This window comes from Pseudochaenichthys georgianus, chromosome 18, assembly GCF_902827115.2.
Source record: "Pseudochaenichthys georgianus chromosome 18, fPseGeo1.2, whole genome shotgun sequence".
Taxonomy (NCBI): Eukaryota; Metazoa; Chordata; class Actinopteri; order Perciformes; family Channichthyidae; genus Pseudochaenichthys; species Pseudochaenichthys georgianus.
Genome location: NC_047520.1, coordinates 16827468 through 16854083, shown reverse-complemented (window position 1 = coordinate 16854083; position 26616 = coordinate 16827468). Strand labels below are relative to the sequence as shown.

Genomic DNA, 26616 nt, shown 5'->3' with positions numbered 1-26616 from the left:
AAGTGAGGAGTGTGTAGAGCAGGGATCTCCCACACGTCGATCGCGAAGTAATAAGTAGCTTGCGGGGGCACATAAGAGCGGGAAATGTATCAAATTGTTCTGTGTGTGTGTGTGTGTGTGTGTGTGTGTGTGTGTGTGTGTGTGTGTGTGTGTGTGTGTGTGTGTGTGTGTGTGTGTGTGTGTGTGTGTGTGTGATTCACATGGGGGGATGGGCACATCTGATCCGGATGTTTACCAATTCCTTTTCTTTATGGCGGTCACTTCAACATTTAAAAAAAATAGAATCTTTCCGGGTGCATGCCCCCGGACCCCCCTAGAGGATGTGAGGTCCACCCCCATAAAGCAGGTTAAAAATAATTAAATATAAAACACTGAAAACGGGTTCCACAGACCCAAACAACACACAAAGGTTAAAGGTAAGCATATAATAATGTTAAAATGTGCTAAATATATACCCTGCAAAAAACAAAACAAAAAAGAAATAAAAGTAGCTCACGACTAAAAAAGGTTGGAGACCCCTGGTGTAGAAGATAAAGAGGTGTGAGACAACACCAGCTATGATGCCAAAAGAACAAAAATAATAGCTACAAAATCTATTTTAACTTCTACTGCATTGATATTTCCACCAACCTTACTCCTGATCATCACTACCAAATAATAATGTAATATATATATTTGAAATATAAAAGCCAGTTTGTTCACATAATCCTGAAAAAAGAATTTGCTAATTGCTATGGGGGATTCTTTTTTGGGGTTGTGGGATTAAAAATTTACATTTTTGAGTTTATGTTTTGGCTAAAAAGTGTATTATAGACTTATTAAAGGAGCTGAGGTTAAAATGTATAAAATAACAATAATAATATGACTCAATTTCATTATAGGCCATGCTTATTTAACAGCTATTATTAAAATACAGAGAGCCGAAATCCATTTAATCACATGATAAAACTATAATAACAGTCTAAATGCTTTAATGAAAGTGTGGATGTGACACATTTAGAAGGATTCTCCAATAGACAATGTGACTGAAAGGTTATAAATAAAGATGGGATATAAAAACAATAACCCTGACAGTATACTTTCTAGACCTGAAAAGTAAAGTATGCTGTGATGATACCAGTCATGCTTTTGATTAAAATGCTAATATGTTAATGTGGCGCTGTTAGCATAATTTAGCCTGTTGATGAGCATGTATGCCTGGCTTTGATTCTGCCTCTCTGACTACACTGTGGCCTTCAAAGAGCTTCCTCTGGACGCCTGTTTATCCTTTGGCTTTGGTCCAATGCTCTTTGAAGTGAAAAACACATAAATTGGCAGTGACTGTGATTGATTTAAATACAGCTTGAAGACAACACTTGCAATCAATTTGGCAGTTCTTGATAATGTCATGCTTGTTTAACATCGGCCGTGAAGCTCATTAACTGTTTCAGTGGGCAATCCTGACGAATAATATTAGGAATATATTATTGGAAATATAAATATTTAAGATTCTTGCCTATTGTCACTATGCAAGTACAACAGTTTGAAATAGCTGGAAGCTCGCAAAAAAACCCTGTAAATAGTCATAAAATATAAGAAGCAAAACAAAATATATATAATTATATTTACGAAAAATAATATAATGTTTGTTCCGTTCCCTCCTGGAATAGGGGAACCAAAGGGAAGTAACAAAATATAAAATAACCGGGCGAGAGAAAAAAGGGGAAAACTGATTGCTGAAGCCACAAGGTGATGTTGAATAAGCAAAAAGTAAAGAGGGCTCACCATTTGCAAAATAAAATTAAGGTAAACTGCAAACAACTTTCTTATAAAATAAAGTGACTAAAGTAAAACAATACACACAGATACACTGAAGCACATCTCCTAATAATCAACAAAACACAGGTTACTAGCTGGCCTCACACAGATATAGAGACACCACACCACACGCTGCACACATGCAGCCTAGCCTCACTCAACAACAGGCACATATATCTGATGCCAGATGCTACACAAGCATTGACTCTTTCAAATAACAAGCTTCCCCAGATCCTGCCTACCACAAACTTACCTAACTATCTTCTGGAGCGTGCCGGGCTCGAGGCGACTTTAAAGGCAAACGTCAGTGGCCGAAACCCTGAAACGCCTGCCCCCAAACAGGGACTAAATCTGAAGGAAGGACTGATTCAGTCCAGCTACAGTAGACACTCCCCTATCTAAACTGAGGAAGCTGATCAACAGTAAGAGACTTAAGCCAATGCTATGCTTTGGTCAGTCATCATTCTCGGTCATAGCAATACAAAACTGGAATTCTCTACCCACTCAAATCAAAGACATACATACACATACCACCTTCACAGCTCACTTAAAAACATGGTTCACTGAGAACTACACCTGCACACACTAGTCTGTGTTGTTGAGTATGGCGTGAGTGTTACATGTTGTGATCATGGATGTTGCCCCTCGTTTCTGTGATGTGATTGTGATGTGCTATATGTGACATGTACTGTTACTGTAGTAACGTGTGTTGTTTATTGTTCTCTTTTATCCTCACACCAGTATCTACTTGTCTTTCCTCCTTTTTATTTTATTTTATATATTTTCTTATAACTAATGCTGTTGATATATTGTAATTTTAAGGGTGTCTATGGAAATTAGCCATGTCGGCTAAAGCTGCACCATTTACTGTTTTTGTGACAGTTCATCGATGGGGACTGTCCACGACACTATAAATAAACTAAACTAAACTACACTATGCTTCTATACACTACTACTACTAATAACACTAAAGACAATATCAACACTACACAACAAACAATCAATTACTCACTCCTTGTCTCAAAGATCTCAGACGAATTTTTTTAAAAATCCATTAAAAAATGTGATTGTTTGGTCCATTAACTTAGCATAGAAACTCACATTTGGTATCCTTCAGTTGTTATTTTGGAAATTATAGGACATTTTAAACAACTTTGTAAAGCAGAAATGTTACAAGTTATAACTTAAATATCCCAGGAACATGTTAAAGCGTCTTACCAGAGCGGCTGGCCACTCCGTTGGCCTTCTCACTGTCCTCCACTTGGCATTTCTTTTTAGCGATCTTATGAAGGATGGATGCCTTCTCTCGGAATTTACCTGCAACAGAGTGGCCACCGTGGTTAAACGCAGAACAGAGAGCTGCATGCCGCAGCGTCTTCACAGCCTCTCGTCCTCCTGCCAGTCAGAGCTGCTCCGCTGTGACCTTTGACCCCAGGCGGCTCACATTTCAGAAGCACACAGTGAGGTGGTTGTGCACAAAACTGCAGTTCAAACAACATTAAGAGTCAATATGACATTGCATATTATATACTGATGATCCTGCAATGTCCTGGGTCCTCGGTGGAGGTGAAGTCAGTTCGGGGGGGGGGGGGGGGGGGTCTCTTGTGAAGATATTCTGGAGGTCACTCCTGTTTACTTACACATATCAGAAACTCACAAGAGATGTCAGAGGCCAGCTGGGAACTAAAAGCAACCAAAGGGTTTAGCTGGGGACAGCATCACACATCAACAGTCACACATTGGATCATCATGATACTCCTACTATAGTGTTACTTGTACTGGAGTGCCTCGTGATTCTAGCAAAGAGAAATACTGTAGCATGCAAGAGACATCTGCAAGTCAGAGGATTAAATAAATCATTTTGAAATCACTGGAGGTGGTGAATAAATGGCTGCTGATTTCACTTATTGATTCAATAGCACTGGACAGATGATGCTGTGTGACGCATATCATCACGACCTTGTTGCCTGCCTAAGCGGCGTGATCTCTTGACATCGCAGAATAACGGCCCATGCCATGTGTTGCCTGTGACACAATCACAAACAACAGTAGAAGAAATATGATACCAAATGCAAAAAAAATCCAACATTAAATTAGCTGTTAATATTTGATGGTTAGGTCTCATATTGCATGTTGTTTTAGTGCAAAACCTTGAGTATCGATATTAGTGTCACTGACGTCCTGTGCGTGTCAGTTTTTTTGCAAGCATGTCCTACTATTGATCAATGTGAAAGATGTTTTCCTTCATTTTAGGAGGGCATGACTGATTTGTCAGTGGTTGACACAGTGGCGCGTCGATACGTCCTCCACCCGACCATGTCAACACCGTCTGTGACCTTCTGGCGAAAATCATTAACCACCCCAAGTCACCGCCGGCCTTCCTCACGTCTCCTCTCTCTCACTCTACATTTCGCTCCCGTTTCTCTCACTCGTCTGTCTTTTTCCAACACCATTTCTCTCTCACTTTGTCTTGTGGTCGTTTGGTAACACACAGCCCCTCCCCGCCGCTGTCTCGCTTTCAGACACACATGCGCTCAGAGGGATACGCAAACATATTTTCACAAGACGGCGTCACACATTTCTCTTCATTGACATCACTCACCTTACACAGTCATTGTCTGCACGTTATGTGCGGCAGTGAGAGTGTGTTTGTGGGTGGGTGTGAGATAATTATCTTGGCTTGGGAATACGAGTTGGGTTGGGCTTTTTTTAATACATTTCAAAGGAATTCTTTAATGATTAAGAAAAACGTCTCTGGCATGAGGTTTCAGTGGGAATACTCTACAGAGAGGGAAGTTACTAGATTAGCAGATACATTTGGAAGGTATAACAATAGAAAGTTCAAATATCATACATTTGAAATGAACTAAAACATGTATTTACGATTAATACATTTATATATGTTATATAACAGCTAGCCAAGATACACAGAATGTTCCTATTGGATGAATTCCACAAGATGCTGAAATATGCTAAGCTAGTTAGCTTTAGCATGTGTTATACTGGGTTTTTTCCTCATCATGCCTGGTTGTTGAGTGATGTGGATTGGTTAAGAGTGTTGAACTGAATTAGCTGGATGTTAATCATCAAAATAGATATTTTTTATTGAGTACATTAAGTTTTAGGTAAGGAGACTTATTTTGCTTAATTTAGTACATTCAATTTAAGCTTTAGCTAAGGCTAGCCGAGACTTATTTTACTTGATATAGCTTTTGGGAATGGTTTCACAATTTCATTTTTGTTGTATCTTTAATGGCAAACAAAGAAACATGAAGGTTTGATTTGCATAATGATGAAGAGTTGCAGAGTCTTTAAGAACAACCAAGTCCAGCCCTTCTTTACACAGCCGCTCATTTCCCCTGCCGGCACTGCCTGTTACACAACCACTGGGTGGATGAGTCACTCCAGTTTGCCAAATTCAGCAACGTACGTCTTACATGCGCTGCTGGTGCAAGTGAACTCAGAGTGAGTGCTGAGGCATGGATGATTCTCAGTAATGCAGATGGGGCCAAAGAACGAAAGAAAAGAAAAAGTAAACCTTGTTGTGTGTTTTCAGGAGATCTCTTCTGTGCATGTGTGGTTTTACCTGCTTGCGTTATAGGAAATGTGTTCAATTGACCAACATTTTTTTAAATAATCAGTGGCTTTCTCACAAAATCTAATAAATGCAACATATACTCCATTTTCCTTCAAAACATCTTGTTAATGATAACCATAGAAGCACTTCACAACACACAATATGTACATATTCTCTGGGGAGAAAGAAAGAAAAAAAAGAAAGAAAATGAGAATAATTCAAACAAATATGGCATGGCTACCATGATTTGCACTTATGTCAGTGAAATCTCAGAGAGGTCGTCAAACTTTTTAAAATGTTGCAAGCAAACAAACAGATGGGGTTGGAGGTGGAGTGTCACGATAAAGATGGAGAAAAACCAAGAGAGGTGACAGGAGCTGACTCAAAGAATCAAGTGAAAACTTTCAGGCTTACCTTCCTCAGTCATTGAGTGATAATATTTTAGTTTCCCATAAGTCCCAAGCTCTACAACATCACAGCAAAAGACAAGGGTAAGGCGACGAACAAACAGAGAAAAGGAAAATAGTGAACATGACAGAACAACACAGGTCCGCTGCTTCTACATCACCTACTGCACAAACACTCTCACGGCAACACAAGTCTCTCAGAGTCATCACGGCATAAGTGCAAAACAGGGTTGAAAAACAAATGGAATACATTATAGTATTACAGTAGCTGACAGAAAGCCTGCCATTGCCACAGGATAGATCATAATTAGCAAAAAGAAGAAGAGAGGGGGAAGGAGCGGTTGATATAGAAGAAAAATAATAAGAGGTTCATACAATGATATATTAACAAACAAACAGAACAGGGAAGTCTGAAGAGAATTTACTGGGTCAACATGCAACAGAAAGATGAGTCCTCCTCTCCTCTGCACGCACGCGTATTCAAAGACTTGATGATTCAGCGTTTTATTTCCACAATGAAACCCAAACAATTAATTTGATTCCCTTACTGTAGCAGTTCTTGGTGCTACAGTAAATAGGGGGTCAGCACATCTGCATGATGAATTGTTCAGGAATCCAAACCTACAGGGAGAGCTGAACGTGAGCAGCTGAGCAGAAGGCACAGAGGCTCGCGGCCCACAATGCACTTTGTCTCCAAACTGTCTCAAAGGTAGTAATTGATATCATGAGGATTTCATTCTTTATACTTCATCTTAAAGGCCATTATTAGTAGTTTACTGTCCCCTTTTTCAAGCCTCTGTAAGACCAGTTCATCCATAATACAAATAATAATGATGAACACCAAGAGGCTGTTCTGAAGCTGCCTTTTTACCACATTCAAAGCTTGTAAATAGTCCAGCTCTCTTTTGTATACCTTGCAAGTCTTATGTTATTCAGCTATATGTGAGATATTTATGTGTCTCAATCCAATGTTAACTTATTCAAAATGTTCTCATTTACTGTTTGTAGCAATATAGACAAAAGCAAAGCACTGTAATATATTACAGTACTATTATTATAGTACTGTAATATATTACAGTACTATTATTATAGTACTACTATTAAATAAAATGCTATGTATTCCATGTAAGAAACAGGAAGTGGTCTACTTTAGCTTGGCCTCTTCTATAAAAGAGAAAGTGGAAACTCTTGCAGTTCTGCATATCACCATAGGTGCCGCCAAATACAACGAAACAGGGATCCGTGTGACTGACTTAAATTAGCAATTTGTGTAAATGGACCAAACCCTTCTCTTCACAAACAGACATTTCTAGTTGTTCTGCATGCGTGTTGGTGTACAGTACAGTGAGTACCCACATGCACTCTAAATATCCAACTGAGCCCAACAGTGAGGGCCACTCCCTCACATGTGAGAGGATTATGGTGCGGATCTCATGCCAAATGGCAGCCTTGGCAGCCCTGAGAACAATCTAATGAGATGAAAACACATCCTATTGCAGAGCATCTTGCTCATCCGCTGCACTCCCGGTACAAGTGCCTCAATCCCACATGATTAGGCTGTTTGGGTCTGAAGTGCACCATCACTGTGCGGCCGGCCTCTGACGGAGGCAGCGCTGAGAGCAATTAACCCAATCAGAGCCCTGCAGCCGGAGAAAGGCTGTTGTTGTTTACCAGGGCCCTCTTGTCCTTGCGGTGTGACCTCTAAACCTCTGTTGAGCTGTGTGTGTGTGTGTGTGTGTGTGTGTGTGTGTGTGTGTGTGTGTGTGTGTGTGTGTGTGTGTGTGTGTGTGTGTGTGTGTGTGTGTGTGTGTGTGTGTGTGTGTGTGTGTGTGTGTGTGTGTGTGTGTGTGTGTGTGTGTGTGTGTGTGTGTGTGTGTGCACACTGTCTGCTGGGGGGTGGGGTGTCAGGGAAATTCACAGTCTGTGCTGAAGCAAAAAGGCTTTTAACATTGATTATTTCCCCCCCCACCCCCCCCATCTAGCAGAGGGTGAGCTCAGAGGGCACGGGAGGGGGTGTGACATGTGTGCCTCTATGTGCGTGTGTGTGTGTGTGTGTGTGTGTGTGTGTGTGTGTGTGTGTGTGTGTGTGTGTGTGTGTGTGTGTGTGTGTGTGTGTGTGTGTGTATTTGTGTGTGTGTGTGAGGGATGATGGGTTGATAGGTTGGGGTTGTTCGGTCACAGTTACATAACATGCTGGAGCTACGATTATCCATGGAAATAAATTAAGCAAGGTTTAGGGAGGGATACTACTTATGAAAAGGTTCAAATGTTAACAGTTACTTACATTAAGACATTTTTCATTACAAGTGTTTTGAAATGTAATGTTTAACGTTTGGTGAAATAAGTAGAAATCTGCAGACATAGTCAGTAAATGAAACACCTAAATGTGTATTTTGGACACTTCATACCCACTTGTCCTAAAGAAGATTATTGTCAACAGTTGTACACCCCCCTTATTAACTGAACTTGAGAACGGTTCTTTGAAATGATATCTTTGATCATAATTTAAAAGATACACCAATTGCCTATATGAGTTATTTGGCGATGAAGAATATGCTGCAAAGCTTGACTGTGACCTTTCCCTTTATATTTTGTATACAGGTGAAGATGCTACTATTCCACATACCTACCTAAATATAATCTTGAAGTTAGATGTAAACATTGTTGTTAGAACAAACAATTAAAAACCTACCGCAGAATGTCAATGTTTTATATCCGCATAAATGGAAAATATATTGCACAATGGGTTTGACGTCAGTGACAGCGAGTGTTATTGAACCATGTGATGATGGTCCTGGGTCACCGTGTGTGTGTGTGTGTGTGTGTGTGTGTGTGTGTGTGTGTGTGTGTGTGTGTGTGTGTGTGTGTGTGTGTGTGTGTGTGTGTGTGTGTGATTTAACTCTAATACTAAATGAGTGTTAAATTAATGAAAGTCATGACATAGAACAACCAGACCCTGTGTATTTAAGTTGACTCTTCCTCGATTGTTTCCCTTTATTTTTTGCTTGTGTTTGGGTAAACATTACGTCATCACAACCTTACGAATGGTTACCCTCATTTGCCGCCCTTTGGCTGATCTCCTTCTGTGCCTTGATTAGAAAACTGCCAATAAAACAACGCGCCACATGCCCGTTCGTCTCACCCGTTCATCCAATAAGCGTCCTGTCTGCCAACATGGGTGTATGGCGGTTCACCCAAATGACCTTGTTCTCTCTATGCTCCGCCTGATGTGGGGGCCTTTGATACAATGTCTGCTCACAAAAAAAACTGCCTGGCATCGACCACAATGATGTCCAAGGCCAAATCGGCACAGTGAGCGATCTTTCCAGTCAGCGAGATAATGATCTGCAGGAATCACCATTTCTCATAAATATGTTTACTATACTTCACCGCATCATCACAGAGCAGTGCTTTTATGTAAAGGCTGGGATATTTTCACTTTTTTAATTAGCCATGCTTTCTTGATTCTGGTATTGTTGGGCAATATAAATATATATATATATATATGCCAATAATAACTGCAATATAAACCTGGTTGCTAAATCCTCAAAACTGTTACAGGATGTGTTTTTTGTAAATTATGTAACTTTTTTTACGCATGCTTCTTAGGTAACATTAAGCCGTCTTTGGCTCTTTTCTGCTGTAACAATGTAAATGTCCCCTCTGTGGGACTATTAAAGGTATTCTGATTCTGATTGTTAAAAACCAATGCAAGAAAAAAGAAGCTAGCATGAATAAAATAAATATAATAATCTCAGAGGCATACGATTAAGATGGAGCGGACATTTTGGATTCCGATCCCTAGCGATGGACACAGAGTTCACATCTCAGAGTGATGAATGTTACTGAGGGGACGAGCCAAAGGCGGCACGCAGGCAGAATAGTGAGTGCTGTTTTTGGAGGCTTGTTTCAGCATCCACTGAGGCTCAGACAGAGCGAGAGCCACTCCGCCCTACTCTCTTTGTGGTTCAATATTTGATGCCACTCCTAAGTGATATTGTTTGTAGCTCCACACTGATGGAAAAAGAGATGAGGGCACTTGTGATGGGAACTAACTGTACCAGACTGTTACAATGTTCTCTCCAATGAAAAACATGCAGGATTAAAGAGCTATTATTAAACTGAAGGACGTTCACGGTAACAAGAAAGCTGTTGTTCTTGGATGCTGAATAATATACTGTATCCCCTCATGGAGCATGTGAATAATCATTAACAGCTTTGTGGGAACAGCTAATTGTGAAAGAGGGAAACAAATGTTACTCCGGAGCAGTTCATCCAGATCTTATTGACTCCTGATGAAGGGCGTGTGAGGAGGACCGAGAGAAAACAGCTGACAACTTTTCACCTTTTGCCCGAAACACCAAAAGTCATGATTGAAGCACAACGTTGTGGAGCTGAGAGACCTGAATGTCCATATTTAGGAGGACAGGAAATAAACAAGATTCCTCGTTTTTGGGCGTCCGCCTGTCTCACAGAGAGCAGCAAGACAAAGCAAAGGGAGTTGATAAGAGGAGAGAGAGGATTAGGGACGATGGGGAAAACAATGCAGAAATGGTCACAGAGGGTTTCCAGGGGGAACACATCCACAGAAGAGAATGAGCTTTTCTGAAGGACAGAGGGGACAGACAGCACAGCGGCGCCGGGGGACACGTTTACAGGGGACACGTCGGGCAGGAGACTTTCCTCCAGGCTGTTGAAATGAGAATTGTTGGGGAGGGGTGGGGGTACAGAAATTAGAGTAGTAACTCACCAGAGTCAGCAAATTCTGAGGGGACAGTAGGAGAAAAGAAAGAGAGGATGACAGAAGCAGAGAGAACATCAATCCAGGTGATATTGGAGAACAGTAAATCATTGATTCCAGCTGTGTAGGAGCCCCAAAGAAAAGGATATGTGGTGACCTGTAACTGCCGTGCAGAGAAACAAATTCAGATCATAAAAATAAGAAAATAGTTCATAAGGAGTCGCAGAGCTGCGAGGAGGGGGAGAGATGCTGTTATAAATGCTGTTAGGACGCATGTTGAAAGACCATTTTAACATTGCAGAACAAAAACACATTGGTAATGAGATGGCTTTTGATTAGCCACCACATCGCTTGTAAGTATGTCAGGTGTTGACTACACTTGAGTTCAACAATTTACCTTTTGGGGTCATTTTTATAGTTATCATTCTTGTTGTAGTTCGATGCATGTGAGAAATAAATATTTGAGCCTAAAATAATATGATATATTATTTATATGGGAAAAATACTTTTTTGCTTTATTATCCAGAGTTAGAGGAGATGACTGAAACCACTCTTGCGTGTAACAAGAGGAAACAGCTAGCCTGGGTTTGTCAGAGCAATAGCACATATTTATGCTAAGCTAAGCTAACCACCATCTGGATATAGGAGACAAAATATCTATACACTTTAGTATCACCATATTATGCCTTGTGATGAGGTTTCGATACCAAAAAAATACACCAACATTTTAAATGAATAGTTAGTATGCATAGGTTTGTTGCAGACAGTGAGTCAGTTTGCACAGCAATTACTGCCATGATGGAAAATGTGACAGTTATAATTGTTTTGATTGTATAACAAATCTGTGTGAGCTCATTTCAGTATGAAAATTGTTCTAAATTAAATATATTGCTTTGCTTACGGTACTGTAATATGTCGCAACATCATGATATGTATGACATCGAGAGTGGTATCAATCTTGTAATCCATGTCCAGTGAAAAAGCAATTAAGTCCCATATATATTTTTCACACACACACACACACACACACACACACACACACACACACACACACACACACACACACACACACACACACACACACACACACACACACACACACACACACACACACACACACACACACACACACACACACACACAAACATTCATTTAGGTTTATTTTACCCCAAAACAGGCCGCTGTTGAAAAATAAAATCTCCCAATTGTGTTATCACTAGCTAAAAGGACGATGTAGCGGGAGGAAAGTATTGTAATGTGCTTGTTGGAAAAGTGTTTAACCCCTATAGGCTCAAACACTCTAACCGCCCTCACACTGAAAGTCTGACAAATGTAATAAGTTCCCAGCCCAAGCAAAACAACCTCAGACTCTGCTTCGGCTCGGAAGCGAAGGCGACTTTATTTTGAGAAATGGTCATAAAAAATGTATGGCTTGAGTCCTGCCGCCTTCCCCCCCGACAGCCCAGCTGAGCTACACTTAAAGCAGAAGAGCACGCAAGGACAGTTAGCACCGCCTCTCTTAGATGCAGCTGCCATATCCCGGATAAAATGTGGTTTAGCATTAATGCCGTCAGGAAATGTGCACACGTTTCGCCAATATCATTACGTTTTGCTGGATGTGTGAAGACGACCCACATGGACATTTCTAAATAATCAGCCCAAAGTGTTGCTTTTGTTCTTTCTGGTAATGAATTCAATCTTCCCGTCATGTCACACTTTAGTCGTTGCTTCAGTGCATTTATTTCCAGTCAGTATTTTTTGCCAAAAGACTCATCAGTCAAATGTGATATAACATCTTGGCAGAATCAAAAAACAATTTTGAATCCACTCAAAAATAACACAGTATATGTATTTTGATGTTTTTAGATGATTGGTGGGATTTGAATTCCAAACCCAAATGCTGTCTTTCATTTTCTGCCGTCTTTAAATCTTCGTGCTGTCAAACAAGCAGTAAATATTTCAGTGTACAATCATTATGGCGTGTTAGAAGGCTCTAAAGGAGGGGCAGGGTGGAGTATTTACCTGCTCTCCGGTACATATACAACAGGCAGCAGCAGCCTCTGATTTACATTATAATCTCCGAGATGGAATACACTCAGAGTTGATGCATGTTAATGGGGACTTTAAGGCCCATCTCGGCAACGCTTATTAATCTTTCCTGAGCTGACTCATTCTAGGTTTGGCCTTTAAGGAATGTATAGTCATTTTCGGAGAGCAGACATCTGCTAATGAGATCACATCCATCCAGAGGGGAAATATTCAGGCTGGTCATTGTTCTGAGTTTAGAAATAGGCTCTTCCCATATGTTGTTTATTTTCTGTAGAACCACCACCACTGATGCTTTTAATCCAACGCCACGCACTGTTAAGACATTACTATGGAAACTCGAAGGGGAAAAAGGAATAAACACCCATATTAGTCAGTAAACAGGAATTAGCATTCAACATTAATATTCATATTTTTAAGCCTTAGGATTCATCGTCATAAGACCTTTCACTAAACAAAGACACTGATGAGAAACCCCTGGTAATGTGATTTTTTCTTTCCCCTGGTCTCACAGCACCATTAACATATTCCCCTCCGTGCCGAGCACTGACACTGCTGTTTTACATTTCCTTCAGCTAAGCTAATAGGCCTTGATGTTGGATTAAAGTAGAATGATCTTCCACCTCAGCTCTGACACAGCACCGCACTCCCCTCGTCTCTACGGATAGGCTATTTTAAAGAATAATCATTTCTGTGTTGGCACATAGGTGCTCGAAGGACAAAATGTTAATTGTGGAAACGGCAGATGCATGGATAAAAGTACATTTTCGATTTGAACTGTGGACTAAATTAAAACTTTGCCAGAAACAACATATGGTGCTGCAAAAAAATTAGGTTCAGGATATGAACATATGTTATGTGCTTAGTTTTCTGACAGTAAAGGTCCTGGATTTTTGGATTCCATTCACATCCAGTACATCTGAAAAAAGTTTTTTAAGAGGAAAAACCAATTGTCAGATGTATCTTTGAGGAGTTTTCTACGTGTGTGTCTGACTTACCTTCACTTAAAGGGTCCAGCGTGTGGATCATGAGCTGGAAGATGCTGTTCCTCATCAGGCTGTTGTGCAGGGAGGCGGAGCTCCCCCCCCTCTGAAGCCGAGGCCGGGCCTGTGAGAGGAGAAACACGCTGTCAATCAAACGTCCTGCTGCAGCAGACTGGTAACACTTTCTATTACGGCCACATCTGTAATTATGCCTTAAAATGCGTTATAATCTCTTTATAGCACTGTTTAATATTCATAATGCTTTGAGACAATAATCACAACAGGATATAACACGTCAAATATCGTAATATGTCACGACTGCAGGTCACTCACAGAGGGATCAGCATGTATTATATTTCAAGTTGTTGGAATAATTACATTAATAATGTGTTTTTATAAAGCATTATGAACAAATATAAGTGCTTATAACTTTAACTGTACCATGCAGATTATAAAAATAGTCTTGTTAGTATGCATCATAACATAAAACGCATATTCTAGCATATCATAATAAGTATGTTTATAACGCATTATAGACATGGGCGGCATAAAAAGTGCTACCCAGCTTTTAACCTCAATAATAAATATCTATCTTTATTCCAAAAACTAGTTCTTATGTCTGTCATGAATCAAATATGTTGGTATTAACATCAGTCTATCAATTGTAAGCACTTTACTCGAGCCATTATTAATCCAAGCTGTCTGGAATATTATTCCCTAATCCTCTTTTGCATAAAACCTCGCAGCATCGCAGTGTAACTATCGTAAAGTGCCTGGGCTTCTGAAAAACAGAGTTACGAATCCAAGCCAAGGTCACTCCAGCAGTTTGGGCTGAACTTTGGGACATTTGGCGTCGTTGCAGGCGGCAGCTGTTTGGAGTGAGTCCGCTTTTGGCTGCGCACAGTTGAGGAGTAGGAGGTGTGAGGTGCTAATTCACAGGCCTGTATGGGTGTGAACGGGAGGAAGGAGAAACAACGCTCCGCCGTGCCACCGGGAAGACTCTCCTTCTGCTGTTCAACCTTCGCAATCCTGGTGAAAGGTTAACACTCTGGCATGCTTTTCTCAGGAAGTTTAACAGCATTAAAAAGAGTCTTGTAAACACATGCTTCTTCCTCGGTTGTCTTTTGCATGCTGCGTGCAAAGTGTAAGTGTTGTAACAAGGCTTCAGGAAACAGAGGGGGAGCTACTCTCTGAAGGCCAGGGATAACAGTGCACATGTCTTCTTCACAGTATGGTGGGGAGAAACACAAGCTACATCTACACAGAAAACGGGGGGACACACAGAAGCAGACGGGAAGAAGAGTGTCAATCAGACCAGACCTACCGACAACTTGCTTTCATCCTCTGGCGTCACAGGAATTGTCTTCTCATCCAACACAGAGAGAAGAACAAGTAGAAGGGGGGAGAGGGAGAGAAAGAGAGAGAGAAAACAGGACATAGATGTGAAGCATGCCGCACACAACCACACAGACAAGACGAAAAGACGCTAGAGAGACATTACAGTTACAGTGATGTGACGACCGACAGTGAAGTAAGAGGACGAGACTTGAGTGACAGATTCCTCCCCCCCACTGTGCCTGCTGACACAGTCACTCACAAGCTGAGCAGCATCAGATTGTCTACTTGGATTTCCTTGAAATACCCTCAAAAATAGCATTCACTTATATTTGATATACAGTATTCCTATTTCACATGCAATGCTTATGTAACGTAAACTCAAACACGTTCACCATTTGTTTGTTTTCCTTGATACCGGGGAGCTGGTCGACCATGTTTAAAGAAAACAATTAAGAACATAGATTGCTCGTTGCAGCATTGCAGCAGAAAACATGGAGAAAAAAGAAACCTGTGTTTCAACTAAATTGAAACTAAATAAGTGCCACTTATCAAAAAGCACAGTTAAATGCCGTATATTTGTGTTATTGCACGAAGACGAAATATTGAAATGAATTTTGTTAGAGCTGTATCGTTGTCTTTAATACAAAGTTACAATATCTACATGTCTTTTTAACTAAATAAAATAAAGCTTAAAGTTAAAATAGCCTAGTTGTGACTGGAGTGGTCTAAAAACTCTGAAACGTTGTGTCCGTGCTGCCAGTTTTAACGCGATAACTTTGTGTGAGAGTGGGCATGTCAAAGCGACGCCAGTCCTTAAACAATCCCTCAATTCTCTGCCATCTCATCGTGCCATGTGCAGCACTGTAACGTCTATTTTTGAAACAAACGCCTTTCACCAACTGCCTCACTAAAGGGCGCACACTTCATCTCCAAAATCGTGTGTGTGTGTGTGTGTGTGTGTGTGTATATGTGTGTGTGTGTGTGTGTGTGTGTGTGTGTGTGTGTGTGTGTGTGTGTGTGTGTGTGTGTGTGTGTGTGTGTGTGTGTGTGTGTGTGTGTGTGTGTGTGTGTGTGTGTGTGTGTGTGTGTGTGTGAAATGACGCTGAAGGCCTCTGTTTCGAGGAACGAACACAAAGCTGTTGTTCAGATCTTTGAATATCAAGTCTTTGTTCACAGCCTACACATTTTTCGGAGAGGAGTTGTTCAAATGTGGAGGCACTGATGTGTGTTGATAAAGTGCACAATGCCAAATGAAATGCATAACATTATCCAGTTGGGTTTGAAACATTCAGGGCAAATTAACACATTTGAAGAAAGAGCCTTCAGACTTGTAAACCCTGTGATTCATTCGTATGCTAAATGACGCTGCACTGAATATCAAATCTGTGGATATGGAGCAGGAAGGAGGAGTGAGGCGTCAGCTCCGGCTCGTGAGGTGAAAGCTTAACATTCGTCCCAACATTCTGTATTTGAAAGAAGAACAATTATTCTTTATGAATCCTTTTGTTGATTTTATGACACATTTAGCTAATCAAATTCCCCTTGCCTTGAAATAACTTTTATTGGGAGCTGGTTTCCTTTTGAGAGAGAAATCATTATGAGTGTCAGTGTCCCAGTGTTTCTGTTTAACAACCCATACATTACCATACATTAGGGTTGCCTCTGTAAAGTGACGGAATAATTACAGAAATCAGGGGGGAGATTGGCCAAAAACGAAATGTAGCAGCTGAGCTAATCCACACATTTTCCAGCGAGCTATTCTGCAATAACCTCATTTTCCCACCATTTCATATCTTCGGGGTGATTCCCTGCACATTTGAGGTATAATAACTCTATTTAAACTCCACATCACCCTCCCTCAAAGGCAAAGTCAGGAGGGTTAGGAGGGAACAGGTGAACGTGCCAGATAGAGATTACGCTGCGGGCCGCTCATTAAGCCAACGTTAAATATTATGACTAATAATCACATGGGGGAGATTAGTATGTTCTCTGGAGTTTGTGTGTTCCTCTAATACCGGCAGCTCTGCCTTCCAGTTGTTACGTAACGTCCCATCAGGATCATTCTTGGAAGAGGATCAGCTGAGGGAGATAAATGTCTCTCTGCATGCATGTAAGGCCGTGTAACAGGGAATTATCGATGGAGAGTGTGACATCATGCAAAAATACTTCCGCTTTCAACACTCAAATTGCCAACAGCTTAAACAGGGGGGGGAGGCTTTCGGAGAAATCTGGTGAAAAACGCTGAAAGCAGAACTGGTAGTCCAGATTTGAAAAACATCATCCGCGGATTATATGTCTTCAATTTGAGGGCACAAAGCGCTCTATTTCTGGATGGTACCATTTGCATTTCCTTTATGCTGCAACATCCAAGCCAAATTACACAGGAGAATAAAAATCTTTATCTAGTTTGATTAAATCCATCATGATCCTTCAAAATCCTGAATATACTCCTTAATATACCCTGGACACATAAGGCGTGTGATAACGGTAATCAGTATGACATTACATAAATCTTATGAGCCACTTTTTGAATCACTTTCCCTTCATTTCCTTTGCAGGGCAGCTTGGTTTTCTGGCGGTTTGCCGGGAATCAGATTCCAATATCAAAATGTGGATTATATGAAAGCTAGGACCAAAATGTTATCCAACTTTAAAACCCAGCCTAAGTAAACTCTTACTAATAATTGTAGCGAGCAGCACTAAATCTACAATTTGCTCAGCAAGAAAGGGGCCTTTTTCCAAAGATACTCCCCCAAAATAATCATTATTAATTGAGTATTTGAACAGATATAACAACAATATTTCTAAAACATACTACCCATCCTAGCTTTAATAGTGTTTTTTAATGCTTGTCACAAGGAAATGTAGAGAGTAATAACGTGCAAAAGCCAGAAATGAATCATGGGCTGACGGGTGTGTGGTGACAAAAGTGACGTTACTGTAGATCTGAAGGCCTTGCATGAGAAATTCTGACGTATTGAAGCTGTAGTAGATGTGGATATTCTATAAATAAAGCATCTGACAGCCTGTGTATGTAAAGATATGTGAAAAAGCTGACTGCATGTCTTAAGCCAACTTGCAAAATGAAAGCACAGCTCCGGGCGTTTTTTTTTTTCACTGCACGTGCTTACAGTAGGCAGCCTGTCCGTCAGAGCATGGCAGAACAGCCGTCGAGATTTGTCCATCTAGATTCATTCGTGACAGCTAAACTGTTGAGCAGCACGAATGAGCGTCTCCCTCTCCCCCCTCCCTACCCCGCTTTGCCTGGAGACGATAATGATGATCTTCAAGGAAAGGATGGGAAAAGATGCACAACAAGTCAAGAAGCCATCCACTTGCTAATTAGTAACCCCTTCAGTTTTCTAACAAGCAGAACTAATTACAGGAGCTGCCACCACACTGATTTCCCACAAGGCAACGCTCGCCAAGACTAAGCCAAAATTGCTTCCTCTTACTCCCCTACCCCCTTCCCATGAACCAATCAGACTTTTGGGAGTGAAATAGGGGAATAAAAAATGCAGTGTCATTTTTGCAAGTAAATGTAAATCACCCAAAGCTGTTAGATCAGGAACAATACATTTCAGTCACAGTGCGGCATGTTCTTATCGTAAAGTCACTTTCTTCTGTACTACTGCTACTGAATCCTGACAGTATAAAAAGGTTCCTAAAGTGAATTATCCACCAGATTAAATTTAGACTGTGCTTGTAATGTGTTAGCGGAGTAAACACAAGAGGTAGAATAATGACCTGATGCAAAAAAAACATGATCAAATCTGTCTTCCCGTCAGATCAGAGCCGGTTTTGATCTGTAAACAATAAAAGGCTGAATGGGGTGCTTTGTTTCTAAGATTTAACAAAAGTTCCTCTCCAGGCATCTACATTTATATTCTGCCAGCATGTCCACTGCATCAATCTCTACCTCCGAGGTTTTTTAGTTCGCCTCTCCTGCATGACCTGAGAGATTTTATTAAAGTTATTTATTGTCTTTTCTTCCCGGTTCAGCTGTTGTCAGACATTTTCCTAACAGGGTAACCAGACCAAACTCAATCGCTGGCTCTACCGTAGTCACCCCGAGGCCACAGGATAGTTCTGGTTTTGCCGGGTATCGACTATTGAGAAAACATGTCTACACTGTAACTCACAGTACAGTTCTCACTGTTCCCAGTATTACTGTTGCAATACCTTTACTGAGGCAAATTAGGGCTGGGAGATAGTGTATCGTCTTTTAAGTGAATAACATCAAGAGAAAATCACAGTATATCAAAATGTTGTTGGAGAATACTGTATTCTTAGTGTTTTTTTCCGACAGCAGTGTGCAGGATTGTCTTCATTCATTCAGCCTCATTGTTTCACTCTGCGTGCCTCAACACAACAATTGTGCTCTGGGATTACCCCGGTGTACATAGTTAAATCAAACTACATGTATTGTACTAATCTGATTACTCTGTATGTGTGTGCATGTAAACAGTGCATAGCTGGCTCTCTATTATTTATCATTTTGAGGTTTTTATCCATTAATCTTAAATTCTTCAATTATTTTAAAACTATTTAAAACATGCTTTATCATGATATATTTCCAGTTATAATCGGGAGATTTAATAAGCTATTCCGATGAACATCAATGAATGTTTGATTCTCTTCTCCGTCTCTCTTAGTGTTCCTGTAGCTAGCATGACTACCCGGTATGTATGCATTATGCACAGATGACGTTATGCATGATTTTATGTTATATAAGAGGCTGTAAACGTACAGCTATTTCCACACACACACACACACACACAGACATTTAGAGCCACTGGCTGCTGAACATGAAGGGAAAACAAACAAACCTGCAAACTGAACCCAGGATCCAGAAGTGTGCTGTGTGAGGCTGGCCAGCATCTCAGATCGTTGGCAATGTTATTAGTGAACAGGAACTCAGCCGTAACATGATAAGCAGCACAAGGTAATGGCTAAGTAAACATTGCTTGCTCTGCAACCCTGGGCTCGTTTTGACACTTTCCTTAGACCTGATGTGCAATGCATTCTGGTACACATACTGTAGGTGCTGCGGGAACAGCTGGTGAAGGACGTTTATACTTTTAATGGACACAACGGTTTTGGTATGCTCAAGTTTTGCTTGAAGCGTTTTCTCCAGTAGACCTGCTAACTTGTTTTATTTGACGTAATCGTAAAAGACAAGGCTGGTCAACAAATCTGAGCTAAAGAATATAATCAAACTATTATTGAATAACCCAATATTTTCAGATTCTCCCATCCTGAGCCCATTCGATAAATGTGAATATCTTTAAATATCCAAAATACAGCTAGGCACTGCGGTTTTTAGTAAAGATGTTACACTAGCAAGAGTAAAGTGCCTTTGTTATAAGACTGGTTTCAGCTGCTGAGTAATATACATTTGGAGCTCTTGTGAAATCAGGATGGGTCCAGAATATACTTAATTGACCATAATGAAGGAACATGTCACTTAGTAACAGTGTCACTTAGTGATGTGTTTAACAGTGTTTTAACAGTGGAGCTCTTTGGCTTTGGATACATTCACTTTTTCATATTTTTGTGCTTTTATGTGCGATTTGTTGACAATAAGTAAAACAGAAATTCACTATCCTTTAGTCTTGAAACTGAATCCAACTTGAATATAAATTAGAAAGGGTGTAGATTGCCATTGAACAATTAAAATTTGACAAATTCAAAGGCCTGCGGTCAGTATGGCACAAATTCAGATATTTATATCAAACATTTTACTGGGCTCTTCCAGACATTTAAGTATAAAAACTCCATTATTTGTAATATAAAGAATACAAATCTACTGTTATTCACCACAAAGTACCATATGTATTATGTTAATTAAGAGCAAATGCTTATCAGTTATCAGAATTTCTATTTTAAAGTGTATTTTAGATGTTTTCACTGTGCAAGCTTTTTTGATGATTTTACCGAACTGCTGTCTATAGTGTGTATTGACTTTGACCGTCTAGTCATTGTTGGTGATTTTAACATCCATGTTGACAACCCCCAGGACAGAGGGGCTAAAGAACTGTGGACTGACTCAGCATGTGACGGAGCCCACGCACAATAAGGGGCACACTGGACTTAATTATCTCAAAGGGTCTGAATATCTCTAAGGTTGTGGTGACTGATGTTGCACTCTCTGACCATTCCTGTGTTTTATTTGAGAGCTCTATTTCTGTTCACAAAATTTTTCAAAAAGAGGTAACCACAAAGCGATGTTTAACTGAAAATACTAGGGAAATGTTTACTCAGAATTTTTCTACCACACTTGCCCCTGCTAACACCTCAGTAAATGAGCTAGTAGATCATTTTAATTCAAAAATTAAAAATGTTATAGATGCCATTGCTCCAACTAGGGTAAAGGAAGTGACTGGGAAGAAAATATCTCCATGGAGAAAGGCCATGACCGTGAAAACAGAAAAAAGAGAATGTCGAAAAGCTGAACGCAGGTGGTGAAAAACAAATCTCTCTTCACTTTGAAATCTATAAAGAGAGACTTGGCCTTTATAATTTGGAATTGAAAAACGCACGACTATCGTTCTTCTCTGACATCATTACCAAAAACAAAAACAACGCACGTGCCTTGTTTGCTACCGTCGACAGACTAACTAACCCCCCAGTGTCAGTAGCCGCTGAATTTCTATCCACCGCCCTGCAATGATTTTGCCTCCTTCTTCACTGACAACATTCAGAAAATCAGACAAGCAGTCAGTGCCTCTGCATCAGGAACAGCAAATGTGTTGTCTCTGTGTCCACCTAATATCAATTCAAACACCATGACACAATTCCATCAGATTAATGATAAAAACCTAGAGGACATTATACAACTTCTGAAATCCTCCTCCTGCTGCCTTGATATTATTCCAACAGGATTTTTCAAAGATGTTTTTCGTTGCATGGCCTCAGATCTACTTCATATAGTAAACAAATCTCTTCACTCAGGTATTTTTCCACAGGTCCTGAAAACTGCAGTCATTAAACCGCTCTTAAAAAAGAATAATCTAGATGCTTCAGTAATGAACTATTACAGGCCCATATCAAACCTCCCATTTCTAGGTAAAATCATTGAAAAAGTTGTGTTTCAACAGTTGAGTAATTTCTTGCATTTAAATAACTGTTTTGATGTGTTCCAGTCAGGCTTTCGTCCAAACCACAGCACTGAGACTGCTCTTGTAAAGGTCTTTAATGACATCCACTTAAACACAGACAGTGGCAGAACTTCAGTGTTAGTATTATTAGATCTCAGTGCTACGTTTGACACTGTTGACCACAACATATTACTCGACCGACTGGAAAACTGGGTGGGACTTTCTTAAAAGTCAACTTAAAGGACAGAAACAACTTTTTTTCTATAGGTAAATACACATCTGAGTTGACAAATATGACATGTGGGGTACCTCAAGGCTCCATCTTGGGGCCTCTTCTCTTTAACATCTACATGCTACCACTGGCTCAGATAATGAAAAACAACAAAATAAGTTACCATAGCTATGCAGATGACACACAAATGTATGTAACAATTTCACCAGGAGACTATGCTCCAATTCAAACACTGAGTAAGTGCATTGAACAAATCAATGACTGGATGTGTCAGAACTTTCTCCAATTAAACAAAGATAAAACTGAGGTAATGGTCTTTGGAGCCAAGGCAGAACGTATAAAAGTTAGCGCTGAGCTTCAGTCTGCAATGTTCAAACCAACAGATAAAGCCAGAGATCTAGGTGTAGTCATGGACTCTGACCTGAGTTTCAACAGTTACATTAAAACAATTACTAAATCAGCCTACTATCACCTAAAGAACATATCTAGGATTAAAAGACTAATGTCACAGCAGGATTTGGAAAAACTTGTCCATGCTTTTATCTTCAGTAGACTCGACTACTGTAATGGTGTATTTACAGGTCTCACTAAAACATCTATTAGAAAGCTGCAGCTGATTCAGAACGCCGCTGCTCGAGTCCTCACTAACACTAAGAAAGTGGATCACATCACTCCTGTTCTGAAGTCTTTACACTGGCTTCCTGTGTGTCAAAGAATAGATTTCAAAATACTGCCGCTGGTTTATAAAGCACTGAATGGTTTAGGCCCAAAATACATTTCTGACCTCCTGCTAAACTATGAACCATCCAGATCTCTCAGGTCTTCAGGGACTGGTCAGCTTTCTGTCCCCAGAGTCAGAACTAAACATGGTAAAGCAGCGTTCAGTTATTATGCTCCAAATATCTGGAACAAACTCCCAGAAACCTGCAGGTCCGCTGCAACTCTTACTACTTTTAAATCCAGGCTGAAGACTTTTCTTTTTGTCGCTGCTTTTAATTGAACTATTCATATCTTAGACTGCACTGTAACTTTTATCCATGTATTTTTTCTTTTAATGCTTATTTTATTAGCTTTTCTTTTTAATGACTGATTTTAAATGCCATTTTCTTAATGTCTTTCATTTTTTGTAAAGCACTTTGAATTGCCTTGTGTTGAAAGGTGCTATATAAATAAACTTGCCTTGCCTTGCCTAAAAGGACGTTACAATCAATACAACTATCCAGATGATGGATGGTTGGACAGTTATTAATTAGCAGAATCATCAACCGATTGGGATTTGTAGTTGACTCTCCTATATGCTGCAACTTTGACTTTCGTGCACCTCATTCACATTTCCCTGACCACTGGCTTGCTTTGTTGTTTTGTTGCATTGTCAGCAGGTTGGCAGACAGTCACACAGAAGACCCTGATCCTGGAGCGGAGGTGGAAGCATGCAGAGGAAGCGTCACATTTACAGACGGGTAATATGCTGATAGAGCCCTTTCAGGTCACCTTGGTGGGCTTCAGTGGGTGGGGGGGGGCAGCCTCATGCATCACACATCCATCAGTGATGGACGTAACGAATGGTGACCCTCTCTGACAGTCACAAAGGAGGAAAGGCTATCGGCAGAATCAGAGCACCAGAGCGTTTTCTACATTAGCGACAGTCTGATTGCAATCACTTCCATTTGAACTGTTTAAATTTGGTTAAAACTGATCCGCCGCCAACTTTGAGATCCATACTGGAGCTCACAAATTACGGGTATTACATGAGCAACAACTCTGATGATTACTGATGTAATGTTCAGCTGCTGCAGCTTAGTGAGGCTGAAGCTGAGGGTCAAAAATCCCCCCAAGGAAGGAGTTAAGTAAGTAAGGCCCGGCAGTCCTGGGCCACCTCCAAACATATGCATGCTTTCCCTCTTACTGCAGTGTGTGTGTTATTTCATACACGAACAACCTTGGTGTCCTTCACATGATGCTGTTACAGTGCAGTTACATTAGCTAATTCAACCCCGCTTTCAAAAATAGCCCCTGATCGATAAGGCTTTCAGTTTCTTGCAAGCCTCTACGTTTCACCTTCAGGGCCCTCCCTAAGGACAACAATAAAAATCTCTCATTTCAAGTTTTCCAGAATTTCTTTATATCAGAGGCTGAAACTGCTAAATCTGGAAATATGCAGTGACTTCCACGACCTTCAGCGACTGACTTAAACAGCACACTATTCATTCCAAAATGGTATAGCAAAAGAAAATGCAAAGGGCTCTTCAACCACATTAGCTCATTCAGAATCTAGTGATGTAAATACCTGCTAACCTCAGGAGCAAAAATCACACTATGGTCCAAACAATAGACGAATCAAATAGAAAGGTCCTCAAGTGAAGACAGCTGTGAAAGCAGGAGCTATTCAGACTGTCTAGGTCACATCAAAATACACTCCCATTGAGCATTAAAGACTAACAGATACATGATCTGGTCCTATTGATATCCTCTGTGTGGGTCATAAAATGTATTTTCAGTCCATGCCGGGTCCACTGTGCTAGATTAAGGAAGCCTGTTTCATCAAATGTTTGCGTAATCTATTTCAGGAAACAGCCCTTTACTAACTGGATTATTTGCATTTGTCCCTTTAACCCTTCTCATGTTACAGCATGACTCCCACATGTCACCAAATAAAACTCAAATGAAGACTGACAACAGGGGTGTGATGAAGTTGGCTTTACACGACAGATTTAAGCTTAATTGCTGTATTACCGAATCAGTTTGACTTATTTTCTTGAGCTATTTACAAGATATTATTGGTAGCCCTTTTATGCCAAGAGCGATGTAAACTGACACCATTACATTTAGCAAAAATGCAAAAGAGGAAAGACTAAGGGTGAACGAGAAGAACTTAAACACAACATAGCAGCCACTAATATTCAAGCTAAAGAGCAGTGAGGTGTTGTCCATGGTACCAGATCCAGAGACTGGCTCCGAGGGGAAATATGAATAATGTAAGACTCAGGGAGCGCAACACTTACTATTGTATAGCGACTTACATTGTTTGCACATTAACATTGATATAATATAAGAAAAGTAAATGTTATTGTGTAAACCTCTGTAAATGGGACAAACCCAATATGGCTCTTCCTTGCATATGTAATGATCGCTACAGGACAAAAATAATAAGATCCATTGATGAGAACCCTACATTGTGCTTTTCATAATTACAAAAACATTGTAATAAGTGACCTTCCAAGCAATCACAACAGTGAGGAGCGCGTGAAGAGCCGCTGTCCACTCTGATAAGAATGGAGGAGGAAGCCATACAGCACCTGTGATGGAAATTGGAACTTTGTTTGCACGATTATTACCATTGAATGCCATTAAATTCATTTTGGACAATAGAAGGGCGCCGGCGAGGGACACTGCCAAGAGCTCGCAGAATAATAGAAAGCAGAAGAGACACGGGGAAAGAAGGAACTCTGCTTGAAAACCCTTTTTTCCTAAACCCAATACTGTTTTGAATAGCCCGTCACTTCATTCTGTAGGATACCTTTATCTGTATTGACTGATGTAACCGTGCGTTACAATACACTAAAACCTCAAAAGCTAATTACTGGCTCTACTTGCGCCCTTCCCCCATTTAGACAAGGAGCCACAGCTGGAACAGATGATAAAACTTGGACTCTGTGAGATCAAAGTCATAGGATTTCTATTTTTAAATGATTGCAAAGAGGAGGTGTTTATCCCGGGGATGTTATATTCTGTGTGTGTACTGCAGAGGTGTGTGCAGACGCATTCACCCCAGCTCAGCTCACTTTCTTTACAGTTTGCTTGATAACGTTACCATTAATAAAACCATTTCTTCACTACTGTCATGATAAACTGTTTCTGTGTTGGCTGTAAAACTGTCCTACTATTTTCTACCCATATCTCAGTAACCTTGGGCCTGAATGAAACCAGCACACGCATTATATACTTCTACGTATTCCTCATTCAGTTTAAACCAAGGTCACTTCTACAACTTTCCTTTTGAAAGTACTCAAACATGAATACTCTCATGACTTTCACAGAAATACACAAATCCAGGGCAAGGGCACATACTGTTCAAATGACAGTGAAAAAAGCAATTACATTTGTTTAAATCTCAGTGACCCACAATCTGTTTATGCCTAGGGTTAAAAGTGAACGTCATGTTTACGGTATTTGTACAAACCATACTCTTACTGTAATTAAAAATGGATATTTGAAAAGCATCTCTTAGAAATCAGCTGGAAAACTGCTGTAATAAACAGCATGGTGCATTGCAGCCATGCCGGCGTTTACAATTTGTTAAGAGTTCAGCAGTGCACATCTGGACTTTGCTGAAAATTAGGTAGACATCAGTCATAATGGGAGATAATCCCATGAACACGTCACAGCAGGCTCAGA

At 40.3% G+C, this 26616-nt stretch overlaps 1 protein-coding gene across 7 annotated transcripts in view; it reads right to left on the bottom strand.

Moving 5' to 3' along the window:
* The window catches only part of LOC117463365 (sodium/potassium/calcium exchanger 2-like), a 45795-nt gene that overhangs the window by 9673 nt on the left and 9506 nt on the right, over positions 1–26616 (bottom strand). For 2 of the 7 annotated variants that reach the window (XM_071206582.1, XM_071206581.1), the window contains exons 3-7: positions 14876–14924; positions 13567–13675; positions 10532–10546; positions 5789–5839; positions 3016–3114 (exon numbers count right to left, since the gene is read on the bottom strand). In XM_071206582.1, coding sequence (XP_071062683.1) covers positions 3016–3114; positions 5789–5839; positions 10532–10546; positions 13567–13675; positions 14876–14924 — 323 coding nt within the window. The remainder of the gene's footprint in view (positions 1–3015; positions 3115–5788; positions 5840–10531; positions 10547–13566; positions 13676–14875; positions 14925–26616) is intronic. The other 5 variants (XM_034105570.2, XM_034105571.2, XM_071206583.1 and 2 more) reach the window with 5 other exon arrangements.